This window comes from Myotis myotis, unplaced genomic scaffold, assembly GCF_014108235.1.
Source record: "Myotis myotis isolate mMyoMyo1 unplaced genomic scaffold, mMyoMyo1.p scaffold_m19_p_13, whole genome shotgun sequence".
Taxonomy (NCBI): domain Eukaryota; kingdom Metazoa; phylum Chordata; class Mammalia; order Chiroptera; family Vespertilionidae; genus Myotis; species Myotis myotis.
Genome location: NW_023416317.1, coordinates 41,298,435 through 41,322,756, shown reverse-complemented (window position 1 = coordinate 41,322,756; position 24,322 = coordinate 41,298,435). Strand labels below are relative to the sequence as shown.

Below are 24,322 nucleotides of genomic sequence, written 5' to 3'. Positions count from 1 at the left end.
AGGTAGGCTATCTTTCCATCATATTCAAAAAGCATTTGTTGAGCATTTTTTTTGAGGGAACAACATAAAGTACATGGGGCAAACATGGTTCCTGACTTCTAGATGCTTCTAATTTGTAGTTTATTCAGCTCAGCTGGTGGAAATGCACTCCCAAGAGCAAGATGCTATGGTAATACGTGCACTCCCCTCAGAATCGGGACACCCAGGTTCTATTTCTGGCACAACCGCCACAAGCCAGTGACATTAGCCATGCCATTTTCGTTCTCAATCTTATATTCCTAGGTCTTTAAATAGGATTTGAAAATAGAATCTCTCTTGCTTGCTTCACATGATACTTGCCAACATCCAACTACCTCAAGGTGACCGCTCATGTTATAAAAGGATCATTCACTTTACAAAAAACTTACCCCACACATCCTTTAAACAGTGATTGCTCCACACGCACCCTATATCTGGAAATTTTTTTTCCCTATTTGTAAGGAGCTGAATTATCCTGCAAGGGGCCAGAAATCAAGCAACAACAAGGGCAGAGAGCCATCCTGCTGGGCAGACATCTCTGAGCTCATACGTGAAGAGGGCATGCTTATGATTACCTTGGCAGAACTTACTGTGATATTCTCAGTGCATTCAGGCACATGCTTATTTTTGATACTACTATGTATCAGGCACTGGGTTTTTCAGCGAAGTTGTCACCCATCGAAATATTTGTGTTAAACATGAGCTCTGGTGACCATGCGAACCTTCTAGATGACACCATCACCATGTGGAACAGAAACTGGATTCTGATCGTGCGTTCATTTGTCCTTTACCCAAGGCCTATGGGGGCCATGCCTTGGACAGTACCTTGGAGACCAAGCAGCCTGCATCTCCTGATCTCTGTACAGAACCCTGAGCCAAGAATCTAGGGCCACACCCATGAAGCCCAAACACATCTCAGAGTCCATTACAGACACGGAGGAGGAGGGCAGGACAGGGACACCTCAGGAATGGAGCTGCCGGGGAGGCTTTGAGAAGACCTGCTGGTCTCTCACTTACCCAGGGCCGGGCTTCCAGACCGGAGTTGACTCCAGGGCAGACCTTCCTCATGTTCTCTATTGTTGCTCCTATAGGCCTTCCCAAGGTGCCCTCATACTTTCCTTCTTCCCCCCCTTCCACGTGTGCTGACCACATGGAGCCAACACTTATTTCCTCTAGAGTCCCCCAAAGTGATTGCACCTGCTGCCTTTCCCTGGAGAACGTCCATTTTCATGGGATTATAAAGAAAAGCTTCCTGCTAAGTCAGCGGTTCTCAACCTGTGGGTCGCGACCCCTTTGGCGGTCGAACGACCCTTTCACAGGGGTCGCCTAAGACCATCCTGCATATCAGATATTTACATTATGATTCATAACAGTAGCAACATTACAGTTATGAAGTAGCAACGAAAATAATTTTATGGTTGGGTCACCACATGAGGAACTGTATTTAAAGGGCCAGAAGGTTGAGAACCACTGCGCTAAGTGGAGAACACTTGAAGTTAAGGATGGGAAGCCAGCGATGAGTGGGCTTTGCTTGGGACTAGGGCTGTGGGGATGGGTGTATATGGTCACCTACCCCTAGATATGCCCGGCTTCCCATGCCTACTGAAGGGCTGTTTACACCCATTCTCTTAGCTTCTCCTTTCCCAACTGCAGTCTAGGGACACAGGAAATATAAGTCTCATGATTGTTAAATCTATACATTCCTGCTGGGTCCCTAGAAATTGGGGAGCATAAAGTTACAACTGTACTTCTCTTATTCCATCCGCGCCTACAGCTCCTCCTTCTGACCACTTCCGCTTCAAGTATTTTATATCTTTTCTTGGGTGAGGTAATTAACCTCTTTGTGTCTCAAGCATTTCAGCTGTAAAATAGTGATCCTCTTTTATAGCAGGCCATGACGCGGATGTTCAGAGCTTCCCCGCATAAAAAAGTGACACATGAAGAAGCAGCAGAGAGAAAAGTCAATCCCAGTACATCATTATGTTAGGAAACTTTATGAGGAGCCGAGCCCAGCATGAATTAGGTTTTACTGCAGTTGTGTCCTGGAGCGAATATGATTTTCAATGAAGAGATCTCACCCACTCTAATGAAAGGGCTGTTACAGTCTGTTGGTTCAGACTGGGCAATGTCGGGAAGGACTCCTACCAATCACTGCCTCAATGCTCGCTTTTCAGATGTGTGGTATCCAGAGAGGTTAAGTGACTTGCACATGGTCACCCAGCCAGCCTCTAGACCTCACCTTGGGGATGCTGTGTGTAGTGCTAACAGGCTGCTATTACGTCAAATTACAGAGGACATATTCATATCTACTTCACAGATCTCTTCTCCATTTTTCAATGAATTACAGTCCAGCAGAACCACAGCCCCAGTGGATCGATCTCTCTCTTTCTCTCTCCCCCTAGAAACTGTCACAGGAATCACTTAGAAGATTCTGTCAGCTCCTGCAGCAGCAAAGTACCCATGTTGATTCGCCCTTGAAGCAGGTAGCTCTGTGATGAGATTGGATGTGTTGCGATGTTTGGAGCACCCCCGGTTCTATACAATTTGATTCTAGGAGGAAATTCTCAGAAAGATGGTTGCTCCTTTTAGATGAGCAAAGTTTGAAAACTAAGTAGGTCGGGAAGTTTTGCTGGGCTAAGAACATGCACAGAGTACATTTCTCCACTGGCGATGGCTCTGCACTGTGCAGATGGGAAGTAGTTTTCAGGGGAAAGTCAGTGCCCTGTCCTTTGTCTGATGTGTGTGTATGTGTGTGTGTGGGGGGGGGGGGGGAGGGAGGGTCCCGGACAGAGGTTGTTCTGCAGTCTTGGGTCAATAAAATTAACCACAATTATGTCTTCTGTTTCTCCAGCATTGTCATCTGTCAAAGGATTTTCACTTTTTCATACGTCTATCCTCACAAACTCCCATAGATGTGGAAAGGATAGGAATGTGTATCTTCATATTACAAGTGACAAAACCTGTAAGTGCCTTAGAGTCCATCTTTAAAATGGGCCACGACACCATGCTAACTCATTGAAATCTATTTGTTTTAATTTCCTCTTTGGTAGTTTATAATAGGCACCAGTGAAGAGTAGTCTGTGTATTAGAGTTGATGTAAATGTTAAAGCATCTCACTATATATAACTTACAGGGTTTAATGTAACAGGACCATTTACACAAAAAATGTCATCCTGAGACTCTACCCATTCTAACTGTGGTGCTGCTGCTCACAAGTTTCTCTCTTCTTCTAAACAGTTTTCACAGCCAAATTCTAGCCAAGAAAATCAAACTATTTATTTATAGTCTCTACTTATTTCATCCACAAAAGAGCTATTGGTTGGATGTTTAATTTCTCATCTCTGTGTTTGTTTTAAAATTACATGACTTGCAATGCCAGTGTGGCTCAGTTGGTTGGGCATCATCCTGTGCACCGAAGGGTTGCCAGTTCGATTCCCAGTGAGGGCACATGACCAGGTTGCGAGCTTGATCCCTGGGGGGAGTGGGGAGGGGCAAGGAGACAGCCAATGTTTCACTCTCACATCGATATTTCTCTCCATCTCCCCCTCTCTCTGAAAACCAATTTAAAAATAATCCTATATAGTAAAAGGCTAATATGCAAATCGACCAAACAGCGAACAACCGGTCACTATGACACACACTGACCACCAGGGGGCAGATGCTCAATGCAGGAGCTGCCCCCTGATGGTCAGTGTGCCAGAAGCTGGGCTCTTTGCTGGCGAGTGCAGCGGTGGTGGCAGGAGAAGTGGCGGGAGCCTCTCCAGCCTCCACAGCAGCACTAAAGATGTCTGACTGCTGGCTAAGCCATCAGTTGGACATCCCCCGAGGGCTCCTGGACTGCGAGAGGGTGCAGGCCCAGCTGAGGCCTCTCCCGCCCCTGCCCCCATCCGAGTGCATGAATTTTGTGCACTGGGCCTCTGGTCTAAAAATAAAAGTTACATGCTTTTATGATTAGCTGCATTTCTACCCAGAACAAAATCCTTTCATTTTCCTGCACCTAACATGAAAGGATTTTGGGGGTGGTGCTGGGAGATGATTTGTCTGTGAACTTTCAGTCCAAAGTTGAATTACATTTAGTCCCTACCAAATTATCAAGACATGACTGCAAGGCACATAACCACTGAATAGGTCATATGAATTGGACAGAAATGAAGGTACAGTTACAAACTGCACATATGTTTGACATTGAACTAAATGCTCATAACCAGTGTTTGAATTAAATTGGACAATTTAAAGAGAGTGAATGGCTTATGGCAGGGGTTAGCAAACTCCTTCTGTAAAGGGCCAGATAAAAAGTATTTTCATCTTTGCGGGCTATATGGTCTCTGTCGCAACTGCTCAACTCTGCTGTTATAGCAAGGAAGCAGCTGTAGATGATATGTAAATGAATGTACGTGGCTGTGTTCCAATAAAATTTTATTGATAAAAGCAGGCAGCAGGCCAGGTTTGGCTCACAGACTTAAGTTTGCTGACCCCTGGTCTATGGTCTATTAAATTGAGGTTAACATGGATGTCATCCCCAGACATCAAGATGTCTAAATGTATAGGAATGGATTTGTTTCTCCCTCGGGTAACAGGCAAATGCAAAACAGTAGTGGCTTCTATTTTCTCCACCATTTCCATCTAAAGCATTGTCAATACCCACTGTTACTTAGCCTAAAGTGTTAGTTAAACAGAGAAACAGAAGTTTTATCTCACTCAATCTAAGGGGGAACCTCTTTTTTTTTTTTTTTTTTAAATAACTTTTTTCTTTTATTTATCATACAACTAACAGATGTGTACTAAAGTGAAATAATAAAATAAAAATACAGATAAGCTCAAAAAATATAACAAGACATTTTGAGCTGTATCATCCAAACTTTGTGGTTTTTTAAAAAATAAATATGAGATCAAACTCTGCATAGTTTTGTTTTATATTTTCTAATTTAACAATAGATCCAGTTTTTGTTAATTTTTTAAAAATGCAATATCATTAGTCATCAGGAAAAATGCAAACTAAAATGACAATGAAATGGCACTTCATCCCTAGTGGAATGCCTAAAATTAAAAGGACTGAAATATTGAGGTTTGACAAGGAAGTGGCACAACCAAAATCCTCACACACTGCTGCTGCAGTGTGAAATGGTAGGTAATCCACTTTGGAAAACTGGCCATTTTTTAATAAAATTAAGCACATGTATCCTTATGGCCCAGTAATTCCAATTTGGAGTATATACCCAAGAGAAATAAGTGTCTATGTCCCCTTTGGAAAACTGGCCATTTAAAAAAAATACAATTAAACCCATGTGTCCTTATAACCCTGCAATTCTACTCTTGAGTATATAACTAAATAAATGTCTATGTCCCACACAAAGCATGTACAAGGATATTCATGGCACTTTTATTCATAATGGCCCCAAACAGGAAACAACCCAAACATCCATTCAGGTGAGACTTGCATATCCATAAATGGAATAGCAGTAAGCAAAATAAGAAGCAAACAACTAACCAACACATGCACCAATATGGAAAAATGCTACAAACCTAATGATGAATGAAAGACACCAAGTACAAGATAGTACAGAACGTAGGATTCCATGTATGCGAAGTTCATCAGCAAAACTAATCTCTGGTGATGGACATCAGGACAACTGCAACCCACCCAAATCAAGATCTAGAATATTCCAATCCCAGCAGGTTTCCATAGTCTCTTTCTAACATCTTGACTTGAAAGGTGGTTAGAAGGATGCAGGCATTTATCAAAACTTATAAAACAGTGCATTTAAGATCTGTACCATTAAGAGATGTAAATTATACCTTAATAAAAAGATAAATGTTCTAAATAGTTGATTTTTGCCTTAAAAAGAAAAAAAATCAAACAGAAATGGAAGACAATATTTGAAGGAGCAAGGTGTTAACTAACAAAATCTGAAATGGAATGAGGAGGTGAGCCAACCCTTGTTTTGATATGACAAGCTTTATTGTTCTCTCTTCAATGTCATGTCCATAGTTATTTCTTTTGGGGTCTAGGGTCATAATGATCGCCATGGTTTTCTATGCCCTTTTTGCTCCAATTTGGAAAACAGATGAGATTTAACTACCTGGAGGAGTGGCCTAAAGAAGAGCATCCAAAAATGCCAAGGACATCCTAAATAACATCTCCCAGTTCTCACTTTATAAGGGCTCCTGGGAGACATTCATCCCCGACATCTGGAAAAATCTGTGATCCTCCTGAACAATAAGGCTGTTTTCATCTTGTGGACACAGAATTCTGCCTTGGACCCTGCTCTCCCAGGGGCCCCAGAACCAAACAGAAGCCCTTGTCTGGCAAGTACACGCTCGGTGCTCAGGTCGGACACCAAGGTTCAATTTCCTATGTTCCCTTAAGTCAATTAGGCTAACACTTTAAAAAAATCCTTTGGTTGTTTTATTTATTTATTTTTTTAAATTAAGATGAGCCTTCTGTAAATTCAGACCTTTTTTTCAAATGTTAACCGTCTCACAGAGAAATTCCTCTGATGGCTGTAAAAAGAGGTAGGGTGGCCTGGGCCAGGCGGCTCAGTTGGTTGCAGCATCGCCCCATGCACTGAAAAGGTTGCCGTTCGATTCCCAGTCAGGGCACATGCCTAGGTTGCAGGTCTGATCCCCAGTGGGGGCGAGTACAGGAGGCAACTGATTGATGTCTGTCTGTTTCTGTCTCCCTCCCTCCCTCCCTCCCTCCCTCCCTCCCTCCCTCCCTCCCTCCCTCCCTCCCTCCCTCTTAAAGAAAAACAATAAACATATCCTTATGTGGGGATTTTTTTTTAAAGTTGTCTATTCTACCAAGCTTTCCTGTTAACTTCTCTAAATCAGTCTCCATTTGATCACTTACTAGTTTAAAGTCCCATGGGCTTTCGTGAGTGAATGAACATGAAAACACATCTTGTGATGCTTTAAAATTTATGGCAAAAAGGAATAGTCAACTAATTATTAGATCCTACACAGGTTCATAAATCATATTTTGACTACATTACATATCTGAGAGGAATTTACTGACACTACTGATCATTCATCATTTCAAAGTAACAATTCTTATGTTCTCTTTTTTTAAAGCTGTTTATTATTTGATGGCTGAAATGGTTTTCCAAAACACAACAGGCTGTAAATGGATCCATGGGCTATTAATTTGCAGGGCATGGCACCGAAGGGAAAAGCTCGCTAGGTAGGTTGACGCAATTACAGGTATTACATAACCATGCTCACAGAACTCAGAGTGAATCAGGGATAACATCCCATCACTGGTGCTCCTCATGAATTCAGAGCTGCGTGTCATAAAGGTCCAAATCAGATGAGAAGACCAAAGGCAGAGAAGTCAAAACACCTCCTGAATAAATGCTAATGAGTTAAAGGGGAGGATTCTTCCAAAGAGAGGATGTATACTTCTCATCTGTGGTAACACGATTTCTCTATGCACAGCAGGGAATGGTCACCTATGAACACTACTTCCAAATTCCAATCTATTTTTTCCTTCTGAAATATATAGAAGGCCCTGTTTTATGCTGTGTTCTTTTATTCAACATTATGTCTAAGATTCATCCATGCTGACACATTTACTAGCAATTAGTTCCTTTTTTAAATTGCTATGCACATTCCGTTATTTGAATTTGTCACAATGATTTACACATTTTACTGCTGAGGACATATGGGTTGCTTCCAGCTTTGGGCGATTAGGGGAAAGAGAGCTGCTGTGAACATTCTCGTCTATGTGTTTGGGTGGGCCGAGGCACTCACTCCTCTTGAGGATGTCCTCAGGAGGGAATTACTGAGTCACATGGGTACATTTAGCTTTAGGAGGTATTGCTGCACACTTTTCCAAACTGGCCCCATTTATACTTCCACCATCCATGTATGAGTTCTAGTTGCTTCACATCCTGCCATCACTTGGTATTGCCAGTGCTTTCACTGTCAGCACCGCACTTCAATCTGATGGTTGTGCTTACTACTCAGGTACACAGAGCCAGGCACAAGGCACTCTTTGGGGAAACAGGGCTTTGCATTCTCAGAGCTGGAAACCGTCATCACTTGGGGAATGTGGGGGAAGCCATCTCCCAGGGACTGCACAGCCCAGGGACCCAGCAGGAGAAGTCCTGATGTCTCCCTTCCTAAAATAGATCACTGGGCTGCATCCATTTCGGGGGGGGGGGGGGGGGAATACCTTCTGAGCCTGCATTTGTGTGTGTGTGTGTGTGTGTGTGTATATATATATATATATATATATATATATATATATATATATATACACACTAGAGGCCCAGTGCATGACATTTGTGCTAAGGTAGAGTCCCTAGGCCTGGCTGGCGATCAGGGCCAATCGGCAATCGGGGCCTTCTGGCTGCTGGCCGGGGCCTTCCTTCATTCCACACCACCCCCTGGTGGTCAGCACACGTCATAGTGAGTGATTGAGTTTCCAGTCTCCCAGTCGAACTCCCGAGGGGACACTTTACATATTAGACTTTCATATATATAGAAATGTATGTTTTTGTTGATCTTTAGAGAGAGAGGAAGGGAGAGGGAGAGAGAGAAACATCCGTGAGAGAGAGAAACATCGACTGGCTGCCTCCTGCACACCCCCTACTGGGGATCCATCCCACAGTCTGGGCCTGTGTCCTGACTGGGAATCGAACCAGCAACCTTTTGGTGCATGGGCCAACGCTCAACCTGACCATACCAGCCAGGGCTGAGCCGGCACATTTTTACATTTCTGAGAGCTCAAAGTCCAAGAGCACCCCAGCCAAGTTTCCCTTCCGTTTACAATTGCTCAAGCATTTTGTCCGGACACTTTCGGCACGCAAAGTGGGAGTCCTCCACGCATTACATTTTGCACCAAACCTCTTCCTGTCCTCGTTAAACCCCGAGTTGACAGAGTTTACTAGAAGCAACTGCTGTCTTTCCCTTTGGAAGGGCCTGTCAGGACTGGCTTCTAAGCGGGTCCATTTAGAAACCCCAGTGAAATCCCTTAGTTCTATTTTAATATTTAAACAATGTTGCTGAATCAAAATACTGTTTATAGGCCTGACCAAGTGATTTTATCAAATGTGCCCCCAGAAGCTAAAACAAATTGGGGGGTGGGGTTTGCATCCGCCAACATCAAAATAGCATTTCTGTCCTAAAATCATTTGGAAAACAAAGCAATCAGAAATAAAAAAAAATCCACAGGGATAGTTCTGTTGGTGCAATGAAATGTTGGAACAATTAAGTGTCTTTGTGACAATGACATTCCTTCTCTTGGGGAAGAAGGGTGTTCACTCTACTTGGTCCCAGTCTTAAAATGACGCCTGTCTCCATTAATCAAGCTCATCGGATCACTGAGCAAATCTTTGCTGCCCAGTTTTCAAGGGAGAAGGATGAGAGAAATAACTGTGATAGTTACTGTTTTGTGAGGGCAGAGGGAGAGGAGATGGGTTTAAGTGCTCAACACCATTCCGAGAAGAGCAAATTCCTGACCGCACTCCATGCATGGATTTATTGAGCAATTTAGGTAGCCACCCTCCAGAGAACTGCTGTCACTGGGAGAAGGTACTTAAAGGGCCATGTTCATCGCCCCGGAACACAGGGAACGGCGGGAGAATTTTGGGTTGCTATTTTCACGGGGACATTTGTTTCCAAACAAAGGGCTCTCTACGAGCTCTTCTAGAAGCACTTGCATATTTATTCAGCCAACTCTCTGTGCTGGGGACTGTCTTTGGACACTGAGGTTTTATCAATGTCTATTTCAAGCAGAATGAAAAAAACAGCTCAAGATGAAAACAGGATATCTCCAGCCTAGAACGCGAGATGCTTCCTTTTCTTAACACGGCTGATATTTGGTTTCTCCCTCTCTCCTGCTCTGAAATTGCCACCTGTCCTATAATCTTCAGGGTGTCTCAGTTTAATTGCTGCTGTTTGCTTGTTAGTGGTACACAAAATGATAGGGCGCCTAACAAATTCTGGATTTGATGAATTATGGTGATAGGTGTGCACAGTTTTGAGAGAAAGCAGATCTTCTCTATTAGGACCTATTGGCAAACTCCCTCTGGTCACGTCCACTATGGAACAAACAAGGTCAAGGCTTCATGTCATCAAAGGGGTAAAATGCTAGTATTCATATGGTGCCAATGAGGAAGGAGGCAAGGTGGAAAAGACAAAACAGACTCATTATACCAATGGGACATCATTCAAGTCTCTAACTCTTGGAAAGATCAAATCGAAGTGCCTGATTTAGAATTTATATTCCTCAAATATTCTGTTTCCAACCTATTCCAGAAATTTCTATTAAGTACAAGGTATTGGACTTACAGTTGAGGAACCAAATAGGAATAGACTGAGACTGCGCTTGCCCTTAAGATGCCCACAACCAGTGCAGAGAACACTTGTATATGTTCGTTCTCTCTCTCTCTCTCTCTCTCTCTCTCTCTCTCTCTCTCTCTCTCTCTCTCTCTCTCTCTTTCACACACCCCTACTTACATGCCTCCCTACCTCCTGGACTCAAAAACACCTTTGACTTTCAAAGTCACCCAACAGTTAGTGGCAACAGAGGTGCCACCACCATGTCACACTGTAGAGAGGTGAGAGCAATTCACACCTGCTCCCTGTTGTTAGAGAAGTGTGTTTGTGTGTTTAGGAGTGAGATGGGGATGTGCATCACAGGTAGAGAGAATAGCATGCACATCCTGAGGCCACACAATGCAACGGGCATGCTGAGTGCTAGTTGGTGGCTGGTCTGTAGGGCATTGTGGGGAGCTGACAGGGTCCTGGGTAGGCTGGGGCAGGCTGAGCCAGCTGTGCAGGGTTCTGCCCACGCTGATATGCTTGGAGCTGATTCTGTAAGGGATGAAGGGCTATGCATCCCCCGTACAGGATCATCTGGCTCACTGCTGATACCTTGCTTTGTGGGTGTTGCATTTGAGACCCCCAAGGACAAATGTCAAATCTGACAGTACCTCTTGTTTTGAGTAAATGGACCATGAGGCCAGAAGGAGCATTAGCTGCACTGTAGTCACTAAGGCCATATCGATAATCAAATCAGTCATTCCTAGGAGACCAGAAGGGGTCATTATCAGAGCAGGAGAAGAGTAACAAGAGCTAACACTTACCTAAGAAATGTCTTTAGTTCCTATCATTAATTCATTCATTGATTCCTCCCAATAGCCAGATGAGGTAGACCCTATTATTAGAGAAGGAACCAGAGGCACAGAGATGCTCAATAACCTGCCCAAGATCACAGAGAGCTAAGGGGTGGGCTGGATTCAAATCCAAGATGCCCCTCAAGTCTGTGCTTTAAGTCACAGCACTACCTTGACAGTCTTCGGAAGGGGAGTAAAGAGTGCAACTGAAGGGCCCCTGGTTCCTCATATACTCCCCATCAGTTCACTAAATGCCCAAATCCTATACTGACAGTTCCACCCATTCATCGACCCTTCCTCGTACCAGGACAGGACTAACCCCTAAGGAGCTAAGAGAAGCAAGACCCAGCTGCCCATTCTCCAGTTGTATACAGCTCAGGATGGGGGAAGGGCTGAGGGGCGGGTCAGTGGGATCCCGACCACAACTGAGGCACTACTGAGAGCTCTGAGGGGGCTGAGACCCCCTCCCCCAGATTCTGCCCTATTCCTGTTAAGATACAAGAACACATGACCAGCTAACATACAAAAACAGATTTTTTAAACTTCCATTCTTCCAGTACTACCTTCACCATTTTCAGACTCACAGGCCACGATGCTCTTACGGTTTCTGTCTAAATTGATTTTTTTTCTTAAATAAAATTTAAAGGATTTTATATTACTTTTATAAAAAAAGTGTATTACTCTCTGTGAAGAGGAGGGTAAAAACTAACAGGGTTTTCAGGTTGATTGCCTGTTTTTGTAAATAAAGTTTTATTGGAACAAAGCCTTATTCATTCATGAAGCGTTCATGATGCAATAACAGATAGAATCAACTGGTTGCAACAAACACCGAATGGCCTGCAAAGCCTAGAATACATACTGCCTGGCCCCTGAGGAAACAGTTTACGCATCTCGGAAATAAATACAATTTAGTGTTGAATAGGTATGGTTGCCTGTTCTCTCTCTGTAGAAAAGGAGGATTAGCAAAGATTCAAGAGCTATTCATTAAGGCTGCTCTGGCATCAACTGAGATTTTCTCCCTGGTAATAAAAAGACTGAGTACTGAAAAGGGAATGGCTTTATCACTCCATGATTTGATATCAGTCCGTGCTAAAATTCAATACTCCCTAAAATTATGTTCCATATCACTGTATGCCGAGTTTGCACTTGGGGAAGTACTGCCTTAAACTAGTCCATCTATCAAATCGAATCATGTATGTAAACGATAGAATATGTGATTTGGGAGCAAAGATGGGCGAAGATACTGAAAAGTTTTTAGCACTACTGGCACACAAGAACTCTATTTGTCAATACCGGGGACTGGAGTGAGGCAGGACCCATAGGTTTAAGCCAGCAGTGCGACTTCAGGCAGATCTCTTGGCCTGAATCTCAGGACACTGAGGATCATAACACTGTGCCTATCCTACCTGCCACATCGGATAACCTGAAGTCTTGGCAGAGGGTGCTGTTGGTAAAACACTTTGTGACCATCAACTATCCTATTATCGCCAACGTCATCCCCAGCCTTCCCCCCGAAATGGGTGACAAAGGAGGATGCTGGGAGGGAGGGAGACTCTGCCTTCTTGGCGATTCGGTGAGGGTTTGGCACTGCCTGGGAGACCCCACTGGCCTCACCTTGAGCTAACAGATGCAGGAAGGGGGCCAGGCGTCCTTTCTAACACCCCAGTTCGGTTTTCCCCATGGCATTGGGTTCCATGATACCAGGATCCGGTCCTGTTCTCTGATTACACGTTTCAGCATCTCCGGGCAGATGAGCCATCTGCCTCCCAGTTTCCAGTAGGCGAGGAAGGTGACTATTTATTTTGGAAAGGATGCCTTCAAGCTTTATTTTTAATGCTGTGACTTAATATCGGGGCTGTACACCTACCCTGTGGCGTTATCAACCATTCAGAACAAATAGAGCCCCCACACGTCACTTTTCTCCTGAAAGGGGACTGAGGCTGACATTAAAAATAAACAACAAAAACCCCCAAAACCAACAACGAAACGTAGCTGTAGCAGCAGCAACAAGAGCAGAGGACAGAGCCTGTGTCCCCACTGGAGGAAGTACCCGAGAGAACATCTATCATTTATTTAGCACCTACTGTGTGCCAAGTACGGTGCTAAATGCATTATCCTCATGAAATCTGAAGCACAACACAATCCCGCAAGATTTCCACGATAAGCCTCATGGTGTAGGTTAGGTTGTTCCACCTGAAGCAAAGTGACGCATCTTGCCTGAGGTGAGACAGCTAGAGAGTAGGGTTGGATTTGAACCCAGCTCGGGCTAACCCCAAAGCCCTCTGTTTCCCCCCTCTGCTCTGTCCCATTGTGTCATGGAAACTTCTCCTTTTTCTAAGGTGAGAATGTGCTGAGCATCCTGTTTCAGGGACACAGGCAGCAGGGAGAAATGTGTTAGTAAAGCTGAAGGAATTTTAATACTTCCTTTGCAGTCTGGGTGTTAATGGGCTTCCAGTCCCACAGTGGCAGTGACATCACAGGGCTGTGGGTACGCAAAGGGAATGTGTGTTTTTTCTAATCTCCTGGGCAGATGCAGGAAAACATTAACATTTGGCCAGTGGAAAGGGGCAGCAGATTTTTAGTTTCAAGCTCCGATGACATTTTTTAAAAATAAAAATAAAAAGTTTCCAGCCTTTCATTGACTTTTGGGGCGGCCCTTTGGGGAAAGGAGAAGGCGGGGGGTGGCGGGGAGAGTTAAAGCTGCCTCTGGTGAGCAGAAGGCAATGATCACAGTGAATCTTGGAAACGCAGTCACAGGCTGGGATGTAGCTAGGGAACAAATGAAGAAATAAACTAAAATTAGAAAGACATTAAGTGCCCTGATGATGATTTTTATGTAATTTCCCAAGTACACAGGGCAACCTACAATATGAATTTCCTCATTATTAAGCCAGTAAAATCCAGCCAGAGAACCAATGCGCATATCAATATAATTTGTGCACCCAACAAAAGTGATTTTAACTGAGGTTAAGTGCCTTTAATCCAAAAGGTTTGTTTTAATGTAAGTTTAACACTAAAGGGGAAGTGAGAAGCACAGAACAACAGAAACCTCCCGTGGAAGTATCTCAGCATCCGTTCTGAGCACATTCATTCCATCCAATCGACCCGTGGGGACGTTCCCGTCTAAAGTATAAATCGGAATTTAGAGACTTTATAAAAAGCGGTTTTTAAGCTCAATATGCCCCAAATGAGAAGGTGTCAATGAGTGCTTAGGGACTCTTAAATTCAGAGATTATTCAATTGCTCTATTCTACAAATACACTTATGGAACTGTCATAGCGAAAAATGCTGGGAAATAAACGCTACACAGCATTCTCACACAAAATCAAAGACAGGCTTTGCCCACCTCTCAAAGGCATGCCTCATACACGTAAGTTCAGAGAGCATCTGAAGAGGTTCCTTTGTGAATGAATGGCCAGTGGTTTTTAGAAAGAAAAGAAATCAAATGGGGGTGGCAGCCATAATACCTTGCCTAGTATCTCTGTTACAGATATGGGGTTGGGGGCACCCCATCTGAAGGGCAGAGGACCAAGGGAACTGGTCACACGCTGGAAGCAGGCAGGGTCCACTACTTTCCCTTCATCACAGCACACAGGTCTTGAGTCTGGCCTAATTCTTATCTTCCATTTGTTCTGTTGGCCTCCTGACCCCAAAGTCTAGCCTATCCCTGGATCCTCTCCTTTTGTCGATGAGCAACTTGATAGCCAATGTTTAACAAAAGTGTGTGAGCCCCAAACCCCACCATTTGTCCATTGTCAACTGTCCATCTGTAAAAAGACGCGCACACACACCCCATTGATTTCAGAGAGGAAGGGAGAGGGAGAGAGACAGAAACATCAATGATGGCAGAGAATCATGGATCGACTGCCTTCTGTGTGCCCCACACTGGGGATTGAGCCCACATTCCGGGCATGTGCCCTGACCGGGAATCGAACCGTGACCTCCTCGTTCATAGGTCAACACTCAATCACTGAGCCACTCCAGACGGGCACCTGTCCACCTTAACTGGATTTTTGCCATGCACAGTTATACAAGAAGCCTGCTCCATGCAACCATTTTCAATAGCAAATACACTGGAGGATCTAATGTCTTCCAGGGGAGGGAACTGGCAAGAGGAGGCAGACTGTAGAAACACTGTTGTCTAAACAGGATTAAAAGCATCGATTCTCACATCATGCCTGGGCTTTTAGTCAAACCTGATGTTCCTCTTCTCCTGGTAGAACACACAAACCCAAAGAAGTTGAATTACTTGTTCTGGATCCGGATCAAAGAGGCAATGGCGGAGGGCTGAACAGATACACACCCAGAATTGTTCTGTGTCTGACAGCTTTTTAGAAAGTAAAGCCAGGGAGATGCTGGATTTGGTTGTCTTTTCAAACGGCCCCATTTAACCACCTGACCAATCTCACCCCACTGAGCCAAGCATCGTGCTAACTGGGACTACAGCATGGGGAGGACTTGAGGCTTGCCTTTTAGGGGTTTATCATCAAGCCAGGGAGCCTCCCTGGTGTGTGAAGAATCACACTGTAATAAAGTTTGCAGTTCATGGAGGTGTGTTCATTGCACTACAGGGACATGGGAAAAATGAATAATTCTGCCTAGAGTGTGGGGTCCAATGGAGGCTTCAAAGAGGAAGTGACACTTCAGCAGGCTCCTGGGGCTCAGCTGAAGGAGGAGGAGGTGAAAGCCCAATGCCAGGCAATAGCTTCTGCAAAAATATAAGCCTGGATCATGTGCCAGTCCCTGGGAGACAGCATTGAGCTTGACCTCACCCAAACCGCATGTAGGGGAGCCACACTAAAAGTATGAGGCCTATGAGTCAGCATGGTCCAAGGGGGCTGGGAACTGGGGTGCCTATTGGTAGGAGATGAGTGGATGAGAGTGGGAGCTGGAGATGAGGTCACAGAGCATCCATAAGTGGCATACCTGGCCATTAGGTGCAAAAGTAGGCAAACTATAGCCTCCGGGCTAAACCCAGGCCTTCACCTGCTTTTTTAAATAAAGTTTTATTGGAATACAACCACATCACTTTGTTATATATTTCCTGTGTCTGCTTTTGTGCTACATTAGGGTTGAGTGACTGAGAGAGATCATAGGGCCCACAAAGCCAAACATATTTTCTATGAGGCCCTTTTGAAAAACACTTGCTGATCCCTGGCTTAAAGGTGCATTAGCATTTCTGTAACTGACTCAAATGCCTCTGTTGGACTTATGACACTCCTATTGCATTGTCTTTAAGCGGCATTGTCCCAAACCTTCCCCTTCCCCATCATGGGCAATGAGCTGTTTATCTGCATCATAAACTCGTCCAGTCATCTCGTTCACAATTCCAAATTCTGTCCTTCATCTATTGTTTCTTTTTTATTTCTTGTCTTTATTTTAGGGCTGAGCCTCAGACTTGCCTGTGCTGACATCGGTATAAGCCTCCCACCCCGCCAGCAGAAGCTCATCACTCACTGTTGAGTCATTCTGCTTCCTTTGCCTCCTTCCCAAGTTCTTCATAAATTTTTGTACCACTTTTAGAATGCTGCTGAAAATCGATTTTTTTTTCGCTTGCTGTTACCGCTTTCAAATTCCATGCTCTGACAAATAGTTGTTCCTCTGGAAAAAAAGGCTCCGCTAGCCTTATAAACCCCTTGGAAAATATAAGGCATACCAACCAGGATTCACAGAAGAATTCAAAAATATTCATCCTATTCTTGGCCACACAAAAGGATTTCTTTTACTAATAAAATCCCCCTATATATTTAAAACCAAATTTGATCTATAAAAGTTAAATTTACACATAATTCTCCAGAGGCTACATCTCTAAGATAGAGCAAGGAGTGTGATTACTTTCTATAAACCCCTTGAATAGAGTGGCGTTGCAAAGAAAATTCAGAATTTTAAAAGTGGATTTTTATAGCATGCAGTGTATATTACTACCTTGGTCCAAATCCCCTTACTGTGTTACCTTGAGTAAGTTAATTAACCTCTCTGTGCCTCTGCCTCCTCATCTGCCAAGAAAAGGAGGAAGAAGGAAGAGAAGGATTTTAACTGCTTATCTCATATGTTGTTGTGAGGATCAAATGAGATAAAGTATTTAAAGAGGTTAAGCCAGTGCCTGGCACACAGGAAACGTGTTAGCTATTACTATAATGTTAGCTATTACTATAATATGATTCTTAGGTTTCTTTCTTTCAGCATCTTCCCTTCCCTTCCCTCCCCTTCCCCTCCCCTCCCCTCCCCTTCCCTTCCCTTTTTCTCTCCCACTGCCACCAGGATAAAGAATAAGGATATACTGGGAACAGCACTGTGTGACCAGCCTGGTTTGCCTCCTGTCTCTCTGACTTCCCACCGAGGAACACTTCCTCCTGCGCTCCTGGCCCATGTGGTTTGGGTGAGCTCAAACTCAATCCTGTCTCCCAGGGACTGGCACATGATCCAGGCCTAATCAATCACAATAGTCTGCCCTCCCCGCCAAGCAATGGGCTCCTGGAGGGGCACGTGACCTAAGTTAGGCCAATCACAACTGGTCTCTGGGCACAGGTGGAGTCTCTCTCTAGCTGCTGGGTAGACAATAGGCCTGGAGCTGTTGGTAGCTGCAATCTTTATTGGCCTTGGGGAAAATCTTCCCGGAAATGAAACAAACATAGCAAAAACCAGCTGTGACAGATGAAGAGGAACCATGCCCTGAAAGGAACAAGAGCCCTTGGATCCAGTTGTGTTACTCTGAACTGTTCAGTTACATGTGCGGATTTATTTTTTAATTTTTTTAGCTTATGCCAGTTTGAGCTAGGTTTTCTGTACTTGCATCCAAAGAGTTCTGACACATATTAACCAAGTGACCTGACCTGTGGCTAGAATTGAATGCAAATCTTTTTTTAAAATATATTTTATTGATTTTTTTTTATAGAGAGGAAGGGAGAAGGATAGAGAGAAACATTAATCAGCTGCCTCCTACACACCCCCTACTGGGGATGTGCCTGCAACCAAGGTACATGCCCTTGACCGGAATTGAACCTGGGACCGTTCAGTCTGCAGGCCGATGCTCTATCCACTGACCCAAACCGGTTAGGGCCAATGCAAATCTTGCTAATCTTGGTATTGCAAAGAAAGCTTGGCAAGGAGAGGTGGCAGGCGTGAACAGCAATCTTGGTCTGTCTTTAGCCAGTTGGGGATTGCCGTTTCATCTTTCTGGGTCCTAGTGTACTTGTATGTCAAATGAGAGAGGTGAGTGAAAATCAATCTCTGAGATCCCTTTTCAGTTCTAACATTCCATGAGTCTCTATTATTCTTGGGTTCCTTTCAGTTACGTAGATTGTGGTATAAATGGTTACCGATTCTCATATTTTCCTGCTTCCTTCAGTTTCAACTTAAAAAAATATTCTATTAGAGCCTCCGTACCTATATTCCAAGTGTTTGTTTCTTTCCCTTCAATTTCCTTCTACAGAAAACATATTTATGTTTGTGTACTTGGGCATAATGACCCCATTTTCTTCCCATTTTTATATTTTTAAATCTAATTAAGGTGATACGTTCCTTGAGGGTTGAAACTAGAGTTTTCCTGTGGGTGTAAACATTATTTTTTTTTTTAATTGCTAACCAAGTTGCCAGCTTTTACAGAGCAGCAGGATATGGGTTTTAAGTAATGTAAGCAGGAAATGGGTCTCCAGCCCACACAAAATAAATGCAAAAGTACTGATTTTCCTTGAGTCCACATCTGGCTTACTCATTTATAATTTCAGCCTGCACTGAAATTCTCCCACAGACCTACAGTGCGACATCCGTGTCTACAGAATGTCAGACCAAAAACGGAGCATTAGGTGATCATCCTGTGAGCCCCACTCGCACCTATAAATAATCTGGCTATTTCAGATAATAACATACTCTCTCTTCAATGATAGGATGTGGGACCTGAGCTAAGTGAATATTAGTTTCATATCTTCATATTCACTGATTTTAAGTAATGCAATAGCTCTAAAGTTTGGAGGGAGCCAAAGGACCTGCCTGAATGTGGTCAACTAACTCATCATCTAGAGTTAGAACTGTCCAGAGGAAGAAGACTCTCCCAAACCGGATGATACATGCAGGAAGCCTTCTTGTCTGATGACCTAGTCCATTCTTGTTCATCAGGACCCTAAGTATAAACAAGTCTCCAACCTCAATTGCCTTAATGGCTACTTCTTGGCAAATAGAACAAAAGGATCTGGAGGCAGAGGTTTCGGGGTTGGTTGGTTTAGCAATTCAGTGATGCCATTCAGGGCGTGACTTCAGTCTATCTTTCTACTCTTCCATCCACAGTGCCTGCTTTGTCCCACAGTGGACTTCCCTAGCGGGTGGAGGACATCTACTTCTTTCCTTATTCATGTGCATTGGAAGGGATGGCCCTTCTTCTGCCCCAATAGTCTAAGCATGAGTCTTTTTTTTTTTGTAATTTTATTTTGATAAAATTTCAAATTTGCTGAAAAGTTGCAAGAAAAGTACAAAGAATTCCTGTATATCCTTCTTCCAGATTCACAATTCTAAATATTTTGTCACATTTTCTCTCTTTTTCTCTCTTGCCACACACACACACGCACACACACACACACACACACACACACACACACACTCTCCTTGAACCATGGAGAGTTAGCTGCAGACACTGAGAACAAGAACATTCTCTTATATAACCATAGTCCAATGATCAAAGTCAGGAAACTTAAAATTGATACAATGCTATATTCTAATTTATAGTCCATATTCAAATTTCACTAATTGGCATAAAAATGTGTTTTAGAGCTATTTTACCTCTGATCCCTGATCCAATCTGGGTTATGCATTGTATTTAGCTGTCATATCTCTTTTAGTTTGGGACAGCTCATCAGTCTTACATGATCTTGGCACTTTTTAAGGGGTCTGGCTATTTTTTGTAATTGAGCTATTTGCTGTCTTATTATTGAGTTTTTATATGTGCTACTTTCAAGTCCTTTACCAGATATTGGTAAAGATTTTCTCCTAGTCTGTGGCTTATCTTTTCATGAATTTCACAGTGGACTCTGGAGAGTGGACATTTTTAATTTTGATGAAATCTAATTTATCATTTATTTCTTGTATGGGTCATGAGCATGAATCTTGAATTCATTCTCATTGGATGGGACTAGGTTACATGTTCCACCATGAACCAGTGACTGGCTGGGTGGGACACAGAAAGTGTTAATAGGCTTGAGTCAACCGAGTTAGTCCCAACCCTGAAGTTTTCCCTGAAGTGTAGAAATGCAAGATGTAGGAAAGTGAATTAAATAAACCCTAAGTACAGTTAGGATGCTGGGCCGGATACGAAGAAACATCTCCAAGTAGTGGCTCCCAGCAGAGAGCCTGTCAGAGTCATGCTGCCTGGTTATGGGACTTTCCCTCCCAGTCAGCCTCCTCCTCCATGGCTGCATTTCCATGTTCCAAATCCAAGAGCCTGTAATGTAAGTCTTCAAACCCCACTGTGGGATTGTGGCTAAGATGCCTGGCTTTTTCTCTCACGCTCTTAGGGGCAGTGGTCATGTCTCAGGCATCTCCAGAGTCCTCTCACGGCACCTAGCCCGGGGCCCCATTCACAGTTCTGCCTTCGCCATATCCCCAAGTGATGGGATGAATAAAACAACAGCCATCCCATTAAGTGCTTCACCAGCACGCACCCCAACATCTTTCTTAGGCCTGCCTCAACCAAGCCATTTGCCTGTCAATTTCTTATTCCCTACATTTGAAAGCACCAAAGAGAGAATGAAGATATTTTGTATTCTGCTTATATCAAAGCACACATCTATTACAAGCCCCTGTTATCTGATGCTTATGGACCACTAATTTTTAATCTACTAAAATGTTCTCTTTCTTTGCATTAATAAAGTATATAATTGTTTGGAAGAGGGGGTGGCTTGGGAGGAAAAAAAATCAAATATTTTCTAAATCAAGTTTGCGAAAAATGCCAACGTGCCAAATGTCTCCCTTTCTTCCACAACAAAAGTTTTACGCTTTCTTCCCTCTAAAAAATTAGGGCAAATTATCACTACTGTCAATATGCATGCCTCTTGCCTCACTTTATTCTCACCAATACAAGCAAAACTGTATTCCATTGTCAAGATGGGACAATGAAGTCTCCGAGTGGCTATGTGGTACGTCCAAGATACTCGTGGCTTTGAAACACATATGAGTAACTGCTCTGGAATACAAATCTGCCATCCACGACACCCAACTCCTATCTTTTCACCAACTGCCACTCAAGTTTTATCTGAAAAATCCCCACAGTTATTCTATTTTCCTGCCATCTCTGTTTACACCTGCCCTTGGCAATATATCATTAGTGTCACATCTGAATTCCACATGCTGACGTCCCCCACGACTGGATTTTGGAAGTGGGGCAGCTCATATGTATAGATAAGGCAAACAGGGAAAAAATTTGAGACTCCACTTACATTCTTTGGACATTCCCACTTCAAAGCACTTCTGGAGTCGACAGTACTGGCATCGATTCCTGGTGACTTTATTAATAACACAGTTCTTATCTCGGTGACAAGTGTAAATCATGTTCTTCTGAATACTTCTGCGGAAAAACCCCTGCAAGCAAGCAAGCGAGAGAAACTAAGTAAAACTACAGAGCTTCGTGAGAAATCAAAGCCAACCTTATCGATGCATTGATGGCTCGTTCTGAGTAATGAAGTGATGGCAGCAGAAACATTAACTTAGTTAAGCCTTAAAGTCCTTGTGAAATAGTAATAATCTGTCCTCCTTTTTTTTTTTTCAAACCAGAGAGCCCCTTTTAATCAAAACTAGAGCTGACTGTTATTATCTTGCTAAAGGAAATTAATACCAAGCTGATTCACTTGGAAAACATAATGCAGAGTTGGGTTCTCTCCAAATAGGCTAACTTCATAAGTGGTTCCCTCGTCGGCCAATGATTTCAGATGAGTCCACTATCAAGAAACCCAATGTCAGAGCCACCACATTTACCAAAGAAATTATTTGATTAGTGACAGAATTAGGTCTTTTCAAAGAACGGTTCTCTGAGTTCTTTTACACATTTAACTCCTCTTAGAATATTTAAAATATGATTTAATTTACAAAATGTTTAGGGAAAAAAAACGTATCCAGAAAAAGAAAAAACAGGTAAAGGACTGCCCATTTAATGGCCTATTTGAGCTGTCCTTCCCAATAGAACAGCTACTAATCACATGTGACTAATGACAACAAAATTAGTGAAAATGAAATAAAATTAGAATTTCCATTCCTCATTTTCACTGGCTACATTTCAAAGGCTCAATAGCCACATATGGCCAGTGGCTACCACCCTGCACAGCACATAGACACAGTATTTCCTTAACTGCAGAAAGTCCTGTAGGGTAGCGCTTACTGTAGCACTGACTGACTCGCTTACCTAAGAGTCATCTAATGCTCTTGAGAAACGTAACTTTGTTTGACTTACTATTTACTATTGATCGGACCCAGACTGTGTAAAGATTGTAGAAGACTGGGAAATTACAAACACTATTTGTCTAGGATAGGTACAAAGGATTTCTGCTTGGTTGAAATATAACCCCTCAAATTACTCTTTTATTGCCTTGTAGGACATTAATGAGTTTTATATCTAACTTTGCTATCTTAATCGAGCATTATTTTTTTCCTTTTATCTCATTCACCCATAAATCTATCCATCCATCTATCCATCCATCCGTCTGTCCGTCCATCCACCCATTTGTCTTACCTATCCACCTACCCAGATATTTTTCTCATAGCCTCCTTTAAACCAGCTAAGTCACCCTCTTGGTTCCCTCATTAATGAGTTATATAAGTCTTCAATGTGTGCTTACTAAATAGTTGGCTTAATTACTGTTTTTTAACTCTTGGAAAATTATATTTTGACAACAGAAGCGATTTATCCTGATTTTTGTGAAACGCTGATGGAATAAAGCAGGCTGTTGGCTCCATGAGCACAGGGGCCTGGCCTTCTGTGTCCTCCCCGTTTGATCACACAGCTTTGCCGACAACAGATAATCTAGTGATGCTTGTTAAACACACAGAGGAACGAACAGGGAGTGCAGGGGACACCTGCTGCCTTCTCTCTCTTCTATTGCCCAACAAAACCCTCTGTGTCGCTATGAGCATTAAAAGCCAGGAGTTTACACTCTCAGTTGTGATGTGACTTTTACCTACATCAGAAACAATTCTCTTGGATGTAAGAAACATGCCGTCTAAATATGTTGAACAGCAAATAAGACCCACCATCTGAGTTCAGCTTTGCCTGTAGTACATTAACACTCCAGGAGCCGGAACTAAAAACATTCAAAGTTAAAGCACATTAGCGAAGAACGCGCATGTAACACATTGTTTAGGGTATTTACATGGGCACCCTAGGATTTTAATGTCTAAATAAACATATTTTTACTGGTAAGCTTCAACTGTAAATGGCTGGAAATCTTATTTAAAGTTGCTGCTCCTGTCATCCCAGACACATACATTTTCCAAGAAAACACAGGTTATTTTTATACTCCTGGAGCTACAAATATGCTCAGAATCTAAAATAACAGGTTGCAAAGACTTTGAAACCCTCACAGAATCTGTGCAGAGTGGTCATCTCCAAGCATACCTTTTCCTGCAAAAAATATCTACAGGACACTTTTGGCTGCCAGATGCACACACTTTACAAAAACTTCACTGCCCTCCTGCCAAAAACCACTGACACAAGAGAAGACCCAGCCTTTTCCGTATGTGTGAAGCAAGTGAGCTGTGGCCAAAGCTGACTGCCATTTATTAAAAACTGAATGTTCTGCTAAGCCAGTGTGGCTCAGTGGTTGAGCATCGACCTATGAACCAGAAGGTCATGGGTTCAATTCCTGGTCAGGACACACGTCCAGGTTGTGGGCTCGATCCCCAGTATGGGGCATGGAGGAGGCAGCAGATCACGATTCTCTCTCATCATTGATGTTTCTATCTCTCTCCCCCTCTATGACATCAATAAAAATATATTTTTTAAAAAACACACAAAAAAAGCTAAATGTTCAGTTCAGGACATTCTTAGGGAGTGACCATAGAGGAGAGAGAAACAACCTCATGAGGCTCAGATGAAAGGATGACAGACGAAGACAGAATGAAAGAACTTTATATGTCACTAATTACCCAGTCAATGTGGTCGAGGAACAATGACGGCAGAAACTAAATAGGACTTCTTAGTTTTCCAA

At 43.1% G+C, this 24,322-nt stretch overlaps 1 protein-coding gene across 2 annotated transcripts in view; it reads right to left on the bottom strand.

Annotated features, from left to right (window-relative positions):
- Window positions 1-24,322, bottom strand: part of RARB (retinoic acid receptor beta) — a 637,926-nt gene that overhangs the window by 61,468 nt on the left and 552,136 nt on the right. For both annotated transcript variants that reach the window (XM_036332777.1, XM_036332778.1), the window contains one exon: window positions 21,563-21,704. In XM_036332777.1, the coding sequence (XP_036188670.1) occupies window positions 21,563-21,704 (142 nt within the window). The remainder of the gene's footprint in view (window positions 1-21,562; window positions 21,705-24,322) is intronic.